Source organism: Crocuta crocuta, unplaced genomic scaffold (assembly GCF_008692635.1).
Source record: "Crocuta crocuta isolate KB4526 unplaced genomic scaffold, BGI_CrCroc_1.0 scaffold333, whole genome shotgun sequence".
NCBI lineage: Eukaryota > Metazoa > Chordata > Mammalia > Carnivora > Hyaenidae > Crocuta > Crocuta crocuta.
In genome coordinates, this window is record NW_027532856.1 from 211,312 (window position 1) to 227,522 (window position 16,211).

Below are 16,211 nucleotides of genomic sequence, written 5' to 3' on the forward strand. Positions count from 1 at the left end.
GCGGGGCTCGAACCCACGAACCGCGAGATCATGACCTAAGTGAAAGTCAGACGCTTAACCGACTAAGCCACCCAGGCGCCCCAAGATATACCACCTCTTTATTTCCACAACCAAAATGATACACGAACCTCCCACTTACTTCCTTTCTTCCCACATCAAGCTTTGGCCGACATACACACAATTACATATTTTCTTAGGCACGATCTGAACTAAAAATTTTCCATATTTTTCAATTTCGTTCCTGCTAATTTCCTCCCCCACTTGCTGTATTCCTAATCTACTGCGGGTGGGCAGCACCAGAGTGTACTGGCCCTTGGAAGGATGTGCGCGCGCATGTGCGCACGTGCGTTTGCTTGGAGCAGAGGGAGCATGAACAATGGAGAGGGTCACCAGAAAACCCAACCGAGACCCACAGTCCTACCCTACAGAGTGTCAGGATGAAGAATTGCTCGCAGCGACCCACATGTGACCAACTGTTGGGTGGAGTGTGGCCCATGGAGAATTTGGTAACAAAGGACCCAGCACTGTCAACTCCTCACTCTATTCATCCGCTGGGCTGGACAACATGCTTCTCAGGCAGGAGCTAGTGCACAGGAAGCAGGGGAGAAGGCCAGGAGTCACACTCTGCGGGAGCTGGAATGACATCAGTGGCTCTCCATCCTGGAATTGAGGCACAGCAGCCTCACAGACTGTGTTGAAAATAAGATTCCTGGGCCTCACCTCGGAAGGTTCTGACTCATTAAGTCTTGGGTGAGGCGGAGGAATGTATATTTCTTAGAGCTCCCCCAGATGACTCTAAAGCACAGGCAGGTTTCAGAACTGTGCCCTCAAATGTCATCCACTCTGGGCAGGGTAATTTGCTTTTCCGGGCAGGGATTTCCCAAAAGAGCAGTGGTAATGGGCTCCCCCAGGGGAAGAGCAAGCACCTGGAGCCTCCCAGGAGACGGAGAGCACAGTGGAAGGCAGGAGAGGGAAACAGGATATCAGGGTATCAGGTGAGCCCCTGGGGAATGGGAGATAGTGCTGGTCTGAGGGAGGTCAGAGAACCCAGTCCCATCCTCACCCAGGGGAGCTAGGAAGGGGCTTCTTCTTCCTTCAGTTCTGCTCAGGAGTCTCGCCTTTTAGGTTTCTGATAACAGTATCAGCTAAAGCCCTGAGTAAGCAACAGCTGAGGTCTTTCTGCTATCTCCATGGAGGACTTCCCACAACCCACTTCTGGAACCCTCTCCATTTCAGGAAAGGCTCTCTAGGTGTCCCTTCCGTACTTGCCTAAAAGTGACCTTTTTCTGAATTTTCTTCTTCCTCCCATCCTGCCCCTCATTTCACAGAAAGCAAGATCAAGGGAACATTGACGGTCCCAGGAAAGAGGTCGGGGTGTCTTGTCCCTGATCCTCTCATCCCTACTCCCACACTGCCTCAGCTGTCTTCCCCACACTGGGACAGGGGACCAGAAACCCAGTCTCTGCAGTGCCAACCCCATTACTGAAGAGGCTCGAGACACAGGCACAGAGCAGTACCACAGAGGCCTCACACCCCCAGAGCAGAAAAATGGCAAGAACCACTGTAAACTGCCACCCTTTCACTTACGACTCCCTCCTCCCAGTACCTGGACTCTTGATGCCACAAGCCCTGTGCTGCCAGATAAGTTACATCCACTTCATAGACTGGCTGAGGTCTGCTGCTTTTTCTGCTCTCTGCTATTGGCAAGAGAAGGAGCACCTGACCTCTGTCAGGGTCTTTGCACAAGTTCGCTAAATGAAAGTCTTCTCATTTGTGCTTCTCGGACTGTGGAGGGGTTTTATTGTTTTGTCAAAATGTGAGTTCCTGATCACTCCTGCCCTCTGCTGGACAGACAGGCCTGGGCACTAATCTGCAGCCTTTGACTTCCGTGAGGGCACCAGGCAGCCCTCTCTGGGAGTCAGGCCTGGAGAGAGCAGGCAAGTAGAGGCGGCTTTCCCAGGGCCCTGGCAACCTCAAGGGAAACAGGTTTGGGAGGTGCCAGGATGACTTTGGGAGACTCTCAGGCCTTGGATCTGTGTAACATCCACAACTCACTGTGGAATTCGAGTGAGTCGATTTCTCCAAGCCTCAGTTTCTTTATCTGTACAATGGATCGTTTCCCGTGCAGTCTCTCAAGCGAAGCTCAGCCCTGCCTGGCTCACAGCAGGGGCTCGGTGGGTGACCTCAGCCATGCACTCACCCCTCCCCTTCCCCGAAGACACCTCTGATCTTTCCTTCTTGCTCCCACAGGCCTCAGCACCTCCCAACCACAGAGCGTCCCGGTCATCAACAGTGTGGCAAGCAGCCTGGCCGCCCTGCAGCCTGTCCAGTTCTCCCAGCAGCTACACAGCCCTCACCAGCAGCCCCTCATGCAGCAAAGCCCCGGCAGCCACATGGCTCAGCAGCCCTTCATGGCGACTGTGACTCAGCTACAGAACTCCCACAGTAAGGACGCAGGCGGGTTGGGGTGGGGCGGGGGTACCAGAAAGGGCCCTGAGCAGCCCAGCCCTGCCCTCTCTGGATCTGTACTTGCTTGGAAGTACGTTGATTTGGTCACTTCTCTCTACCTGTATCGACCCCGACAGTGTCTCAGCTTGACCTTCATACGGTCTGTACCTTTCCTAGTTTGGCCTTCCTAGATCCCCATCACCCCGCCTCCATGATTCCCGGGGGAAGCTTTGAAGAGCACAGTTGAGGGCCCACATGTAAAGCGGAGTTAGAGACAGAAAGCAAGAGTAGCACATGCGTGGGACACATGCCACGGTTGCCCACTCTGGCACCCACGGAAGATATCACCGATCCACGACAGCACCTTTTCCCGACAAGCCTCAACTTAGCCTTTTCAGCCTAAAAGTCTGAGCAGCCATTCCCAAATGGCACGAGTGAGCATGCAATTTGCATCCCATTCGCCCTTCCTGAAATGGAAGAATCTTCTAGAATCTTCTCCCATGCTGTCCAATTTACGCACCCCAAACATCTCTAATCGAGAATCCTGAGCACAAGTAAAATACTACCTACATGTCTTCCTGGTTAGGGATAACAGCACTTCTGCCCTCCCCTAGTCCCACCCAGGCTAGTTCTCATATCCTATTTCTATACCTACTTTAAGTCCTATCTTTCAACCAGTTATTTCCCACCCACTGCCAACCACTAGATCTCTGCCCTCCACATTGAGCCCCAGACCCCCAGCCCTCTGGCCTACAAGTCTGGGCAAAAATCATGGCAGGCACCATCCCACAGGAACACCAAAAAAGTCTCTGTAAGTAGAGTGATCATCTCTTGAAGTCTGACACACCTAAATTTAAATCCTGGCCCTGGGACTTACCAGCTGTGTAACCATTGGTAAGTTTCTTAGCCACTCTCTGAGCCTCAATTTTTCTCATCTGTATAATGGAAATAATAATGTAGAGTGATAATGGAGATGAAGTAATACTTGGTATGAGCTGTGTTTGGTGAGCATAAGTTAAAGAAATGCAAGTCAATATTAAGGGAGGTTTTTTTTTAATGTTTTTATTTATTTTTGAGAGAGAGAGAGCATGAGCAGGGGAGGAGCAGAGAGAGGGAGACACAGAATCCAAAGCAGGCTCCAGGCTCTGAGCTGTCAGCACAGAACTAACGTGGGGCTAGAACTCACTGACTGCAAGATCATGACCCGAGCTAAAGTCGGACGCTCAAATGACTGAGCCACCTAATTAAGGGAGTTTTTAATAGGAGGAGGCAGGAACAGGGAAGGGGAATTTGATTTCTCCCCTGGCTGCCACAGTCAGAGCCGTGGGTCTAAGGAAGAGCAGCCAAGCTCGGCCTTCTTCTATCCTCAGGCTCTGTCCCCAGCTTAGGCCTGTGGAGCTGGTTTCTACACACCATCTCATATTCCAATCACATTTTTTTTGTAGCTTCTAAAAAAATCTGCCATTAAAAAAAATCTGCAGAGTTTGGGACCACCTGTCATACCCCACTTTCTGTCCTTTCAGGGCCTGGCAATACGCCCCCAATTATCACTGTCCCCTCACCTGGGCAGGATTCCTCAGTGGCCAGGCCCAGGTGGGACAGCCAGAGAGTGGTTGCCAGTGACCTGTGGACAGCCAAGGCCTAACTGGGGGCCCCCGGACCAGGAAATAACTGGCCTCCTCCACAGGAAGGACAAGCTAGGCTGGCGAGTGGTAACCTTTACCCCATTCCCTACTAGAGGACGCTTTGGTAACTGCTCCCTCCCTCAAGGTTCTGGACTTGGTGAACAAGTACTGTAAGAGCTAAAAATGGAACTACATGCTCCTGGAACTTTTATTTGAATCTAATCTCCCTTTGTCATCCTTCATATTTCCATGATGGCATGATGTGACATACGGTGTCCTTTTAGTGCAGTCTGAACAACCCAGAATTATACAATTAATTATACCCATCTCCAATTATAATTATGAATCCACTTATAATTGCTTGCATGAGGCCTGGTGCTTGAGTCATGGCAGATACGATAAGCATGAGCTGGCCAGCTTGTTTACATTTGCTAACTACTTAGACCTTTTTTTATGTCTTAAATTCTCTGATGCACCACATATGCCTGAGGGCCACTTGTTGATGCCTGGGCATCAACATTTGATTGAAAGTCAGGAGAACAGAAGTGCTATCCACTACTATATAAAAGACACTGTACAAAGCTGTTTATTTGGTACAAAATACTTTACACATGATGTTTTCTAATCCTACAACAGGTATCATTACAGATGAGGAAATTGAGGCTAAGTCATTGAGGAGCGAGGATCTAAATACATGGCCATTCTTTTTGCCATATCACACTGCCTTCCAAAACATCGCCACCACCACTGACTGCACTTTTGTCTGCCTGGGGACACAGGAATGGTGGGATGGGATGGGGTATCTGTAGCTGTGCATAAGCCAATGTGATCTCCACCTTGACTTTGTCCTCACCCTGTCTCTCCAGTGTACACACACAAACAGGAACCCCCCCAGTATTCCCACACATCCCGGTTTCCGTCTGCGATGGTGGTCACGGATACAAGCAGCATCAGTACACTTACCAACATGTCTTCCAGTAAACAGGTAATGCCAGCAGGAAGTGGGGATGGGGCAACGGCTGGGGCTACTGACGTGCAGAGAGCATGGCATGTGTGGACTGAGCTATAAGCCTGGTCCTTCCCAGGTTCCTAGTTACTTGCTAGAGAAATCCCTGAGGTCACAGGGCAGAGGAGATGGGCCACAGGTAAAGGGACTGACTGCTCCCCCAGCTTCGCCAACAAGAGCATGAAATGACTAAAGTTTGATAAATCACTGGAGACCAGGTGACATAGAGTCTTCAGGTAGTGAGACTGAGTATTGCCCAGGGGATTAATCAGTGAGCCATGGAAAAGGTGTTTTCAAGAGAGGTTCAGGAAAGTCACACCCTCTGGAGAGTTTCATGCTTTGCAAGAGGGACCCATTCGAGGATTTTCCACAAGTTAATCAATGGAAAAAGGGAATAGGGAATCCGGGGCCTGAGGCCAATTCCCCCTATCCAGGACCCATGCTGGACCCAGAACGCTGTAAGCTCCAGAGAATGACCCAATTCTACCAACCCATGGAGATTCTCCAGTGCAGTCTGGCCTTACAGGGACCTGCATTTACTTGGTGTGCTGTCAAGAAACTTGGAATTGACTTCCTGGTGCATTGAAAGAGGGAAATCCAGAGGCTTGGTCACTCTTTCAGTGGATGGCTGGTTCCCACCTCTACACAGAGCTGATGGGAGTAGCAAAGACAACCAAAGGCGTGGCTCATCACTGCCGCTTGGACAGCTGGACTGTCACAGGACACCAAGAGTTAGGAAACAGGACAAGGTGTCTGAGCATGGATGACAATTCCAGAATAATACAATAGGACCTTTTAGGAGCTGGGGTCTGTGCAGTGTGGGAACTGTTTGGCCTCTATTGATTACTAGATAAGTAGGCGGCAACCTTGAACTTCATGTCAGTGCTCTCAGCAGCGTTTGGTCTTGTTGACGGTCTTTTTTCCACCTGAGCCCCGCACATCACACCTCCTCCACTGCCCTGTGCTGCCCAACAGTTTCTTTCATGGGCTCAGGTTCTCTGTTCTTCCCTTTGCCCACATCTCCTGGTCCTGCAGTATTGTGGAGCAGGTGGCTGCTGTTCCTGGTTTGCCACTTGTTTGGTGACCTTGACCTCTCTGGGCCCTCATTTCTTCAGCTTTAAAATGAGAGTTGTAACACCTCCTTTTCCTGGAAATTCAATGAGGTCGTGTAGATTAAATGTTCTGGGTGGGTGCCTGTATGCTTATGAACACACACACACACATACGCACACTTGCACATGCGAGCACACACACACACACACACACACACACACACAGCCTAGGCAGCTGGGCTCTGGAGTTGGGGGGAGAGGGAACATTGTGTGGGACCAGCTCTGCCACTCTTCTCTCACCCAATGGAAGATGAAAGGACACCCCCTGTTGCCCTGCCCTTCGACTCCCGTGCGATTTCCCACTCTTTGTAGTGAGCAGGGAAAACATTTATCTGTGCTCACAAATCTCAATCAAGGGGGCAGCCAGGCGCAGCAGCCCTGCTTGGGAATACCTTCCCCTTTGAAAAGTTTATCAATCCATCTGCCGCTTGGTCAGCCCTAGACAGGGCTGTGATTAATTATTCCTGTCTTTCCCAAGTTGACTTTGATGCTTGCTTGTTGAAACAGGCCCTCTGAATTCAGGAAATGATCTCTTAATCAAAATACTTGGAGATGCTCTCTGAGACCCTGCACTGGCCCCAAATGGCTTCTCCCCTCCACTGGACAGAGTGGCCAGCCGACCTTGAAGCTGCATGAACCACTGTGAAGTTGTCCCTAAGTCCCCAGATATTCTGGGAGTCTGGTAGTAGACTCATTTCTGTGATGATAAGAAGGATGATTACACTTATGATAAAACTATTCACATAGCATTTTATGTTTATACTTCTCATGAACAGTATCTCATCATTCTTTTTACTGAAACTTCCATAGTGCAAAGGAATGAACTGAGGCTCAGAGATGGAGAGTGACCTGCCCAAGGTCCAAGAGGTGATCAGTTCTAGAGCTGGACCTTCAGACTTTGGGCTTTGGCTCTAAATCCTAGACTCCTTCCACTTAAACAATACTTGCCTTCCAATAGCCATCTCTAAAATATCTACAGTATTTGCTGCTGTTGTGGAGCTAACGGTCAGGAACAAGGGTAAAATCCAGCCCAGAGAGGTGTTCCAATCAGGAAACTTTCTTCCTACAAACTGAAGGGGAGGAGGATGGGGAAAGGCAGAAGGAAGTCAAGTGAGGGTAAAGGTGCTGCCTCCCAACAGCAGAAAGAACCAAGGTGAAGAAAATTTGTATTAACTCTATTCCCAAGGCAAAGGGTCAGAAATGAGTTCTGGTGGCAATTCTGCTTTTTCTTTGTTTTAAAGTATTATTTTCCAAAAGGAGTTTCAAGACCATTGCTGGGAACCGGGGGTCACACGATGTGAGGAAAGGAAGATTCCTTCATTATAAGCGTTGGGTGAATGGCTGGTTTAAAGTCAGAAACCACAANGTATGCATCGAATGGTGGGGCTATTTGTGTGCACAGATGCTCCGGGTAGAGGGACACATCCTGGGCAGTGCTACTGTAGAGGCATCCCAGAGTGCTAGGAAAGCCCAGCACCCCTGCATTAATCCTGGCTCCTTCACCACCCAACATGTGACCTTGAGCAGTTGATTCACCCTGCAAGACCATTTCTGCATGTCTCATGGGGAAAATCCTACCCTTCCCCCTCCCCCGGGATATTCAAAGTGCCTGAGACAGTGGCTGGTACATGGTCAAATACTCAAAGCACTAACTACCTCCCTGTTTCTCCTTGCCATCTGTGATCCTTTAGGAGATACTTTCTATCAACTCCTTCAAAATGTAACTTACTGGACTACATGGGGTCAAAGGAGGTTAACTCCCAGGATAAAAGCAAATAGAGCAGGGACCTGCCTTTGTGTTTAGCCAAATGCCTGGGCTATAGTAGACGTTCAGTAAATATGAGTGAGTGAGTGAGTGAGTGAGAGTGAGTGAATTCAGAACTAACATTTTTTTGAGTGCCTCCCATTTCCATAGCAACACTCCAGGTGCTTTTCCATTCTTAACTTTCCTGGCTAACCCTCCCACCCATTCTGCAAGGTATATATTTTTTATGGCTGACTTACAGAGCTTTAGAGGTGGGGAGGGATCTGGCCAAATTCACACAGATGATAAATCTGGAGCTCGACTTCCAGACTGGTCTTCTCGCTCCAAATCCGTTAAGCAATGCTCTCCTTTTAATATCCATTTTTAAGCACTCATAAAAATGACCTGAGGTTATGCAGGCATAAGGCTAACATCCGGGATTTGAACTTGTATTTGATCCCACTATTTTCCATTGTCAGGACAGACATGCCCCAGGGCCTTGTGGATCACATTTCAGGAACCTCAGGCTGGGATTTTCTCACATGCCCTCCGTCCTTTCAGAGCTTATGCCTCTCCCTCCTCCTCAACCTTGGGAGCTGGCGAGTTACCATCTGAGTAGGTCTGGGCCTGAGCTCCTGCAAAACAATGCCCTGCCAGTCTGGAAACCAGACCGCAGCAAGCACCGACCTCGGTTAAAACAAGTGTGGGCAGGCTGCAAGCCGAATCCTGTTTCCACAACCTCTGTGCCCACTGCTCCACTTCCTAGTTTATAGAGAGGTCAGGAGAGGGCCGCCGAGCAGTCACTAGACAGGGGTGCTGACAGCAGGTAGACAGCCTCGTCATAAATCCCTGGCAGCCATTCCCCAGCTTCCAACCTTCTCCGCTAGGGGTCAGGCAGTATGGTGTGATGATTAAGAGCACCAACTTGGGAGTTAGGCAGACCTAGACCCAAGATTCTACCACTTTCTACCTGGGTGATCTCATGCAGAAGTCCTAGCCTCTCTGAGCTTCAGTTTCCTCATTTGTAATATGAAAATAATGATTCCTCTTCTGTGGGATCATTAAAAACCCTGCATGTTATAAATCTTGTAAAATACCTAGCTTGGTGGTTGGCCCAGAATACCCAGCCCATGGCGGCTGGGGTGAACTTGGCCTTCCCTGCTGGCAACCCTGGGGAAAGAAGGCTGTAAATTTATTTATTTATTTATTTAGTTATTTATTTATTTATTTATTTATTTATTTATTTATTTATTTCCCTGTGGCCTCCCCATGGCCATGCTCAGAAGGTAGAAGGAAATAATCTTCCTTGTGTTTAAGAGCATAGACGTTTCTATTATGAGACCCTGGGCAAGTTACTTATAACCCCTCTAAGTCACAATTCCCTTGAAGTATAATCATTACTTTTAATTAATGGGGCCATAATTAATCTAACTTAATAGTAGTAAGTTATCTGTACTCACTGTCTCTACTTCCTCACCCCCTAGTTCTGTCTTAAGGCTATTCTTGACTAGCATTTGTCCTCACACCATATTAAAACCTCTCTGGTCCAGCGCACGAGTACTGCCATATTGTTAAACTCAGTGGAAACTTTCTGACCTCTGCCTCTGACACAGCTGACTGCTCCTTCCTTTTTTCACTTTGGGACAGTACCCATCCTGGTTCTCCCCCACTGTGGCGTTCCTCATTTCCATAGCTGGCAGCTTGTCTTCCCAACACTTAATGGTTGGAGGGCCCTATCACTCATTCTCTTCTGTGTTCACTCCTGAGTGATCTCCAATCCCATGGCTTTGGATCAAGCGTACCCGCCGATGGATCCTGTACTTCTGTCTCCGGTACGGACCTCTCCCTTGAGTGCCCATTCACAAACCCGGTGCAGCTTGGGCATTGTACATGTGCATCCCTAGTATACCTGACAAGTCTCACTAAAATAGGAAATCTTCATTTTGCCCCATTTCTCCCTACTCACACTGCTTCATCCTGGAGCTTCTCCACTTCCAGAAATGGTAACCAGTTGCTCAGGTAAGGTACCTGAGAGTCTCCTTGATTCTTCCCTGCACACCCCACAACCAGTCCATGGATAAACTCTGCATCCCTCATCTGAGCACTTCTCACTGCCCCACCAGTCCAGTCCCTGCTCCCACTGATGCCCTGCACTGGCCCCAGCTTCTCACTCCTATGTCCACCTGCCCCATGATGGTGGTTACAATCTGCTCACTACACAGCAACCAGAATGATCTCTTAAGACGGGAAACCAATCATGTCTATCCGCCACACCCACACCCCCATCAAAACTCTCCAGTAGCTTCCCTTTACAAACAAGCTGAAATGGAGGGTTCCAAGACCCAGTGTGATCAGCCCCCTGCCAGCCTGCCCTTCTCACCTCCTTCTTCTCCTCCCTCTTTCACTCGACTTCAGCTGAACTAGAATCGATGTGATCTCACTTCAGGACTTCTGCATTTGTGGTCTCTTCTGCCCCTAAAACTCCATAATGCACATATTTTCATATTTGCTCCCTCATTTCATTCGGCTCAAATGTCATCACATCCAGGAGGCGCCTCCTAATTCCCCTTTGTAAATTATTCCTTGCCTTCAAATCACCCTAACCTGTCATCATGCCTATATTTCTACAGAGCGTTCATCTCCACCTGAAATTTTATTTTGTGTACACATGTACAGTATATATACACATGTGTATATGCACACACACTCCTTTATTGTTCAGAACTCTCTCTAGAATATAAACTCTGCAAGGGTCTGGACAGGGTCTTATTCGTGGCTGCATCCCCTGTGCCTAAAAAAGTGCTAAGCATGTAGAAAGCATTCAAAAATGTGTTAAATGGATGAATGATAATTACCTGCTTCAAAGGGTTGATGTGTGAATCCAAAAACAATGATGTGAGTAAAAGTCCTTCCTTAGCAGGGTGCCTGGCACACAGTAGGACTTCAATAAATGTTAGCTCTTACCATATGTAATCATCATAGCTACCACCCCTTTCAGAGGGATGGTTCCCTCAGGGATCCTCTGGGCAAAGCCCCCGCGGGGCTAGGTCTGCCAGGCCTTGGTTCTGAGGGACCACAGTGCACCCCTTATCAGCTGTTTGTGTTTAGACTCGGAAGGGGACAAATAGCTCTAGTTCCTTTGACAACATTTAGGGCTCTGCCACCATTTTATTATGTGAGCAAACATTTGATAGCTGGGAAGCCCATCCCTAATGACAGGTCATAGAATCTCGCTGGCGTCTCCTTATCTGCCCTTCTTGTTTGCTCTTCTATTGAAACCTGCAAGGTCACAAGCCATTTTCTCTCTCCTTGCCTGAAATCTGAATATTGGAAAAAGGCTGATAGTGGGAAGTAAAGAGACTCAAAAGTGGGGGCAGGTGGTGGGCGGAAGAGGAGGCAAAGGGTATCAGAAGACCCTGACCAGGGCCTCAAGAATTTAAAAGGGTCAGAACTCTTCCCCTCAAATGAATGCACAGCTTGGTCGCATTCTGAAGAGGGCTCGAGGACAGCATGGACCAGGGTACCCTGTGTGGCCCAGTGTTAATTCTGAGCACTTCCCATACATCGGCTCACCTGATCCCTCTACAACCTCCATTTTATAGGTGACAAAACAGACACAAAGAGAGTACCTTGACCAAGAACACAAAGCCAGTAGAAGACTTTTAACCTCAGAGCATGTGCCAGGAGGGTACCCAGAACCAGTTTGAATTTCTGTCTCTCTGCTCGCCTAGTTCTGAAACCCTGGACAATTCACTTTCATTGAGCTTGTCTTTCTAATCTGTAAAATGGGCATAATGGCAACACATATGTATGCGTGCTCCTGAAAGTTTAGGGAAGAGTCTTCAGAGAAAGAGCCATTAAATCAAAAGGCAGGACTTTCCCCTTAGGTGCCCAAACAAGTGAAAGTGAAGGAAGAAACAGAGGGAAGCAAAAAGGGTCTCCCTGAAGGGAAAGGGACAGGAATGGTGTGCCATGACAGTTGAAATGAATGAGGCTGAGGGCTCTGGAAGGGATAGCTCTTCTTGGGGGGTTTCTCCATCTATTCTGGGGTCTTCTGCCCCCCGCCATCTGGAAGTCTGGCACCAGGGGCCTTCAACCCAGGTTTCTTGTCCTGTTAGGAACAAGCCTCCAGAGAGCTCTTCCCCACAATCCTTCCCTGATGAGTCGTTAGAGCAAGTGGTGATTTTCTCATATGCTCAAGTAGATAAGCAGTATTGGCACAATCTGGGAGCTGATTAGAAATGCAGGTTCTTAGGTCTACTGCAAGTCCACTCCATCAGAGCACCATGTTCATGGGATGTCCTGTATTCTTAGGTCCATTGAAGTTTGGGGATCAATGGTCTAGTGGACACTAGCCCTTATAGGTCTTAGGAATAGGACCCTGACTTCCATGAGAGGCAAGAGCTCCCATCCAGCTGCCGTTGCAACCACACCGAGCACATTGTAAAACCCACTCTTGGGGCGTCTGGGTGGAAGCATCCAACTTCAGCTCAGGTCATGATCTCACGATTCATGAGTTTGAGCCGTGCGTTGGGCTCTGTGCTGACAGCTCAGAGCTTGGAGCCTACTTCAGATTCTGTGTTTCCCTTTCTCTCTGCTCCTCCCCCCTCTTAAAAATAAATAAACATTAAAATAAAAACCCACTCTCAAAGAAAGAGGAGCTTGACTCCAGGATAAAGGTCAGTGAGTTATGATTAGTTCAAGGTCCCCAGCAGTTCATTTCTCTCTTCTGAAGTGGCCAGAAGATCTGGCTCCTGAGTTTTCCTAAAGGGAGTGTGCTTCAGGACCAACACTGTGGCATGGAGCAGACACTAGGTCCTTGGCCCTTTGCTGGCTGACTTGTGTGTCAGCTCCCCTGGAGAAGACAAACTAAGGGCCATTGTCTCTGCTAACTGCACGCAGCTGAGCTCTCTCTCCTCTGTCTGCAGTGTCCTCTCCAAGCCTGGTGATGATCACACATCACTTGCGTTGTGCACAGCAACTAGGACCCTATTTTCCACACCATCACCCTCCGGGCAGCTGTCACAGAAAAGCCCAGTGACCGGACAAGCACCTTTGAGAGGTCCCTGCTTACCTGACATCCTGCTGACGCTTCAGACAAGCCGTTCCGAGGCGCAGCCCTTCCCTTCTATGCAGTATTGTCGCCATGCCTCTCTCAATACGTCAAGTGCTCCCATCCTGCCCACAGGTGGGAGACAAGAAACCGTGGAAGAGGAAGAAAGAACGATGTGCCTGCATTATGCTCCTTCATCGAACAAACTGATGTGAAAACTTGAATCTGTTACTGACAGGAGGAGGACACGTGCTATTGAACTGAGCCAAACACACTGTAAATATCCACAGACTCCCACCCTCCCTCACCCCCTCCTAGCTGATCTCGAGATTTCTTTCGAAGAAGTAAATTTGTCCAATGGGTGTAAACTATAACCTACTGTAATTAAGTGCAATCTCACCTCCACTCCCTTCCCCTCCCCCACCCTGTATATAATACTAAAGTGTCTATTAGTTTTCTTTGTAAAGGTCAGAGTTGAATTTTCGAAGTGACTTGTCCTCTTCTTTCTCCCCCCACGGAGACATATCCCGAGTCAGAAGTGAAGCCTCTGTCCCTTTCCCTCAGGCCTCTGGACACTTATAGGGACTGTCCATTTGGGACTGACTGCCAGCTGACTCTAATCTCCTTATGTTAAGACACACCTCTGGATCCTGGAGGGGCTGAACGTAGTAGTGTCAGACTAACATCCTAGCTTCCAGTGGGGCTAGGAGTTCAGTCAGGGTGCCACCTAAGAAACCCCCAAGGCAGGAAAACTGGCTGCTTGATAGCACAAGAAAAAGTTACACTTTCAGAAAGCCTCCCATTAAAACAATTTATTTTATCACTGCCCCGAGTCTCATATTTCTGTCTCTGACATTTCCCCTGCCATGGTTCCAAGAGCCCCTGACTCCTGCTCTCCTTGGAATTTTCCATTTAGTCCATTGGATTCATGGCTACACATCCTAGTGTCTTTATACCGGATGTACTGCTAAGGTAAGAAGAGTTGATGCCCCTATCCAGACTCCACAAGCTCCTCTGAGGGAATCTGACAGAGCAGGAGCCCACACCTTTGTCTTCCCTGCAACTCACAGGAGTAAAGGAATAGAGCCAGCTCTTGGTGACTCGTGGCCTTAGGGACAGATTAAAAGCAGGAAGAATGGAAACCCTGTGGGTAACTTGTTCAGCCTTGTTTTAAGCATTAATCTCAGCCTTTCCTTCCTTCTATGGGGCTGTTAGCCACAGGGAGAATGGGAAGCTCTTGTGGGTGTCACCTTCTGTCCAGCTTTCCCCCTCTGGCCAGGATGCTAATGAATAAAAGCCAAAGGCCCGGACACTCCACCAGCAAGGACATTGCCACAAACAATCCAGTGCTGACTTCAGGAAAGAGGATGTACCTATCTTCTTTGCCATCTCCTCTTGTACAGCATAGACCTACTAGCATGTGGTTTCTTGCTTCAAGTCAGAGGGTTTCCTAGATGTGGTATAAGCAAAGGAATTGTGCTGAGCAGGCCCCAGGCAACAGGTTTCTCTCAACCTCAGTGCAGTGGAAGATGCACTTTGCAGTGATCGGGGCAGATTTACTGAGTACATACTCTACTATGTGCCCAGAATAGGGATGGATAGATAAGGAAATGGCGACCTCCTTTGGTTCCTGGTTCCCCTGGACAATGTTATTATGAGCTGAAGTGGTCAAGAGAACACTCATGGTTCAGTTGAGAGGAGCTGGGGCCACGGCCAAGCACCATGTGTCGAGAGGCCAAGATCCTCTGTCACTAGTTGAGATGTCCTATTGGATAGCTCCTGTAAGCTCCAGGAAGAGGAAGGGAATATAGGCCTCAAGTCTGAACCTTAGTTGGAACCCTGTATCTGGACTCATTTTGTTTCTGGAACAAGTATCTACATTTGGTACATTTTAGATCTTGCATTATTGCAGTAGCCCTGAGAACGCAGAAGGTCTTTTCATCCAAGCAGTCATATGGGCAGAGCTGGAAGCTGAGGGGAGTGAGGATAGGTGGGTTGGGGAAGGTTCTAGAGACTTTTCCTAACTAAACCCTGTATAAACCAAGACATATAGAAGACAACCCTGGCAAGGTTAGCACCTCCCTTCTGAATGAAGCAGGGACCTTCTACACTGGCTCTACAAAGGGACAAGGAGGCCACCTACAATGTAGGGGTCAGGTGGAATTACCCACTCTAAAGATTCACTTGTAACTAGGAACTCCCATTCTTCCCCCAGAACCTCATGGAACAACATTTCCAGTGTCTCTCTTTACACCTGGAGCCCAAACAGATGGCTCTGTTTTCCCATGACCTACTGTCATTTTCTAGGATAAGCTCTGGGGAAGCAGATTTCATTTTTAACGCTCATGGATAAGAAATGAGGTCAATAATGAAGACCTGCCTTAAAATGTATTAACCTTTTCCATCCCAAACAGTGGACTCCTCCCCCTGCCCCAACTAAGGCAGAGATAACTGGAGGGCTAGGCTGCTAGATTCAGGGGGATAAGAACACAATGTAGACACCCAGGGAATCTGAGCTCTTGGCCCACAGCCAGGGGCAGGTCTTGGTGTTCATTTTGGAGCCAGAATGCCCTGATTAGAATCTCCAACTCCAGCACTTAACCCCATCCTCAGTGTCCTCCATTAAATTGAGTAATGATAATAGTACCCACTGTGTAAGGTTGTTTGAGGAGTGAATGAGTTGATACATGTTGAATGCTTGGAAGTGTGGTTGGTATTTTATGTTATTAGTACTCTTTCATCCCACAGTGACTTCTTGTATAGTCTTCTGGGGTTTGTCACTATTTCCAAATAACCTCACCACAAATTTGATGCTTGATAAAACTGCCAAATTGCTGGTAACATGATTTTCTTCATTTCTATGGTGTATGGCAAATCCATCTGGGAACCAAGGATGAGCCAGGGAGGGGGGTCTGAGGAAAGGGGAAAGGTTTGACCAAAGAGAGTCTTTGTCTCCTAAAGGGAAAGAAGAAAGTAAAATGTGACCATTGCAGGAAGTGTGAGAACCAGGAGGCCAAGACTACAGTTGGTAGTGCTCCTAAACGTTGGTAGGACCATGCAAGAGGAGTGCCCAGAACAAGGAATGGTGTGGATCAGGAAGAAGCAGGAGCAAACTTCTTCCCAAGGAAAATCAGGGTTGATGTGTTCCCTTTGAATTAGGAGTCAATTCAAACAAACACTGGCAAAATCTGCTCCGGAATGTAAGATTGCTCATAGTGAACCA

The 16,211-nt window shown here is 48.3% G+C and overlaps 1 protein-coding gene across 4 annotated transcripts in view; it reads left to right on the top strand.

The window, feature by feature from the left end:
* The window catches only part of HNF1B (HNF1 homeobox B), a 52,894-nt gene extending 39,080 nt beyond the window's left edge, over window positions 1-13,814 (top strand). For 2 of the 4 annotated variants that reach the window (XM_077745538.1, XM_077745540.1), the window contains exons 7-9: window positions 2,251-2,445; window positions 4,940-5,058; window positions 12,864-12,967. In XM_077745538.1, the coding sequence (XP_077601664.1) occupies window positions 2,251-2,445; window positions 4,940-5,058; window positions 12,864-12,884 (335 nt within the window). In that variant the 3' untranslated portion in view covers window positions 12,885-12,967. Of the gene's footprint in view, window positions 1-2,250; window positions 2,446-4,939; window positions 5,059-12,863 lie in introns of all 4 variants that reach the window. The other 2 variants (XM_077745539.1, XM_077745541.1) reach the window with 2 other exon arrangements.
* The last annotated feature ends 2,397 nt before the right edge of the window (window positions 13,815-16,211 follow it).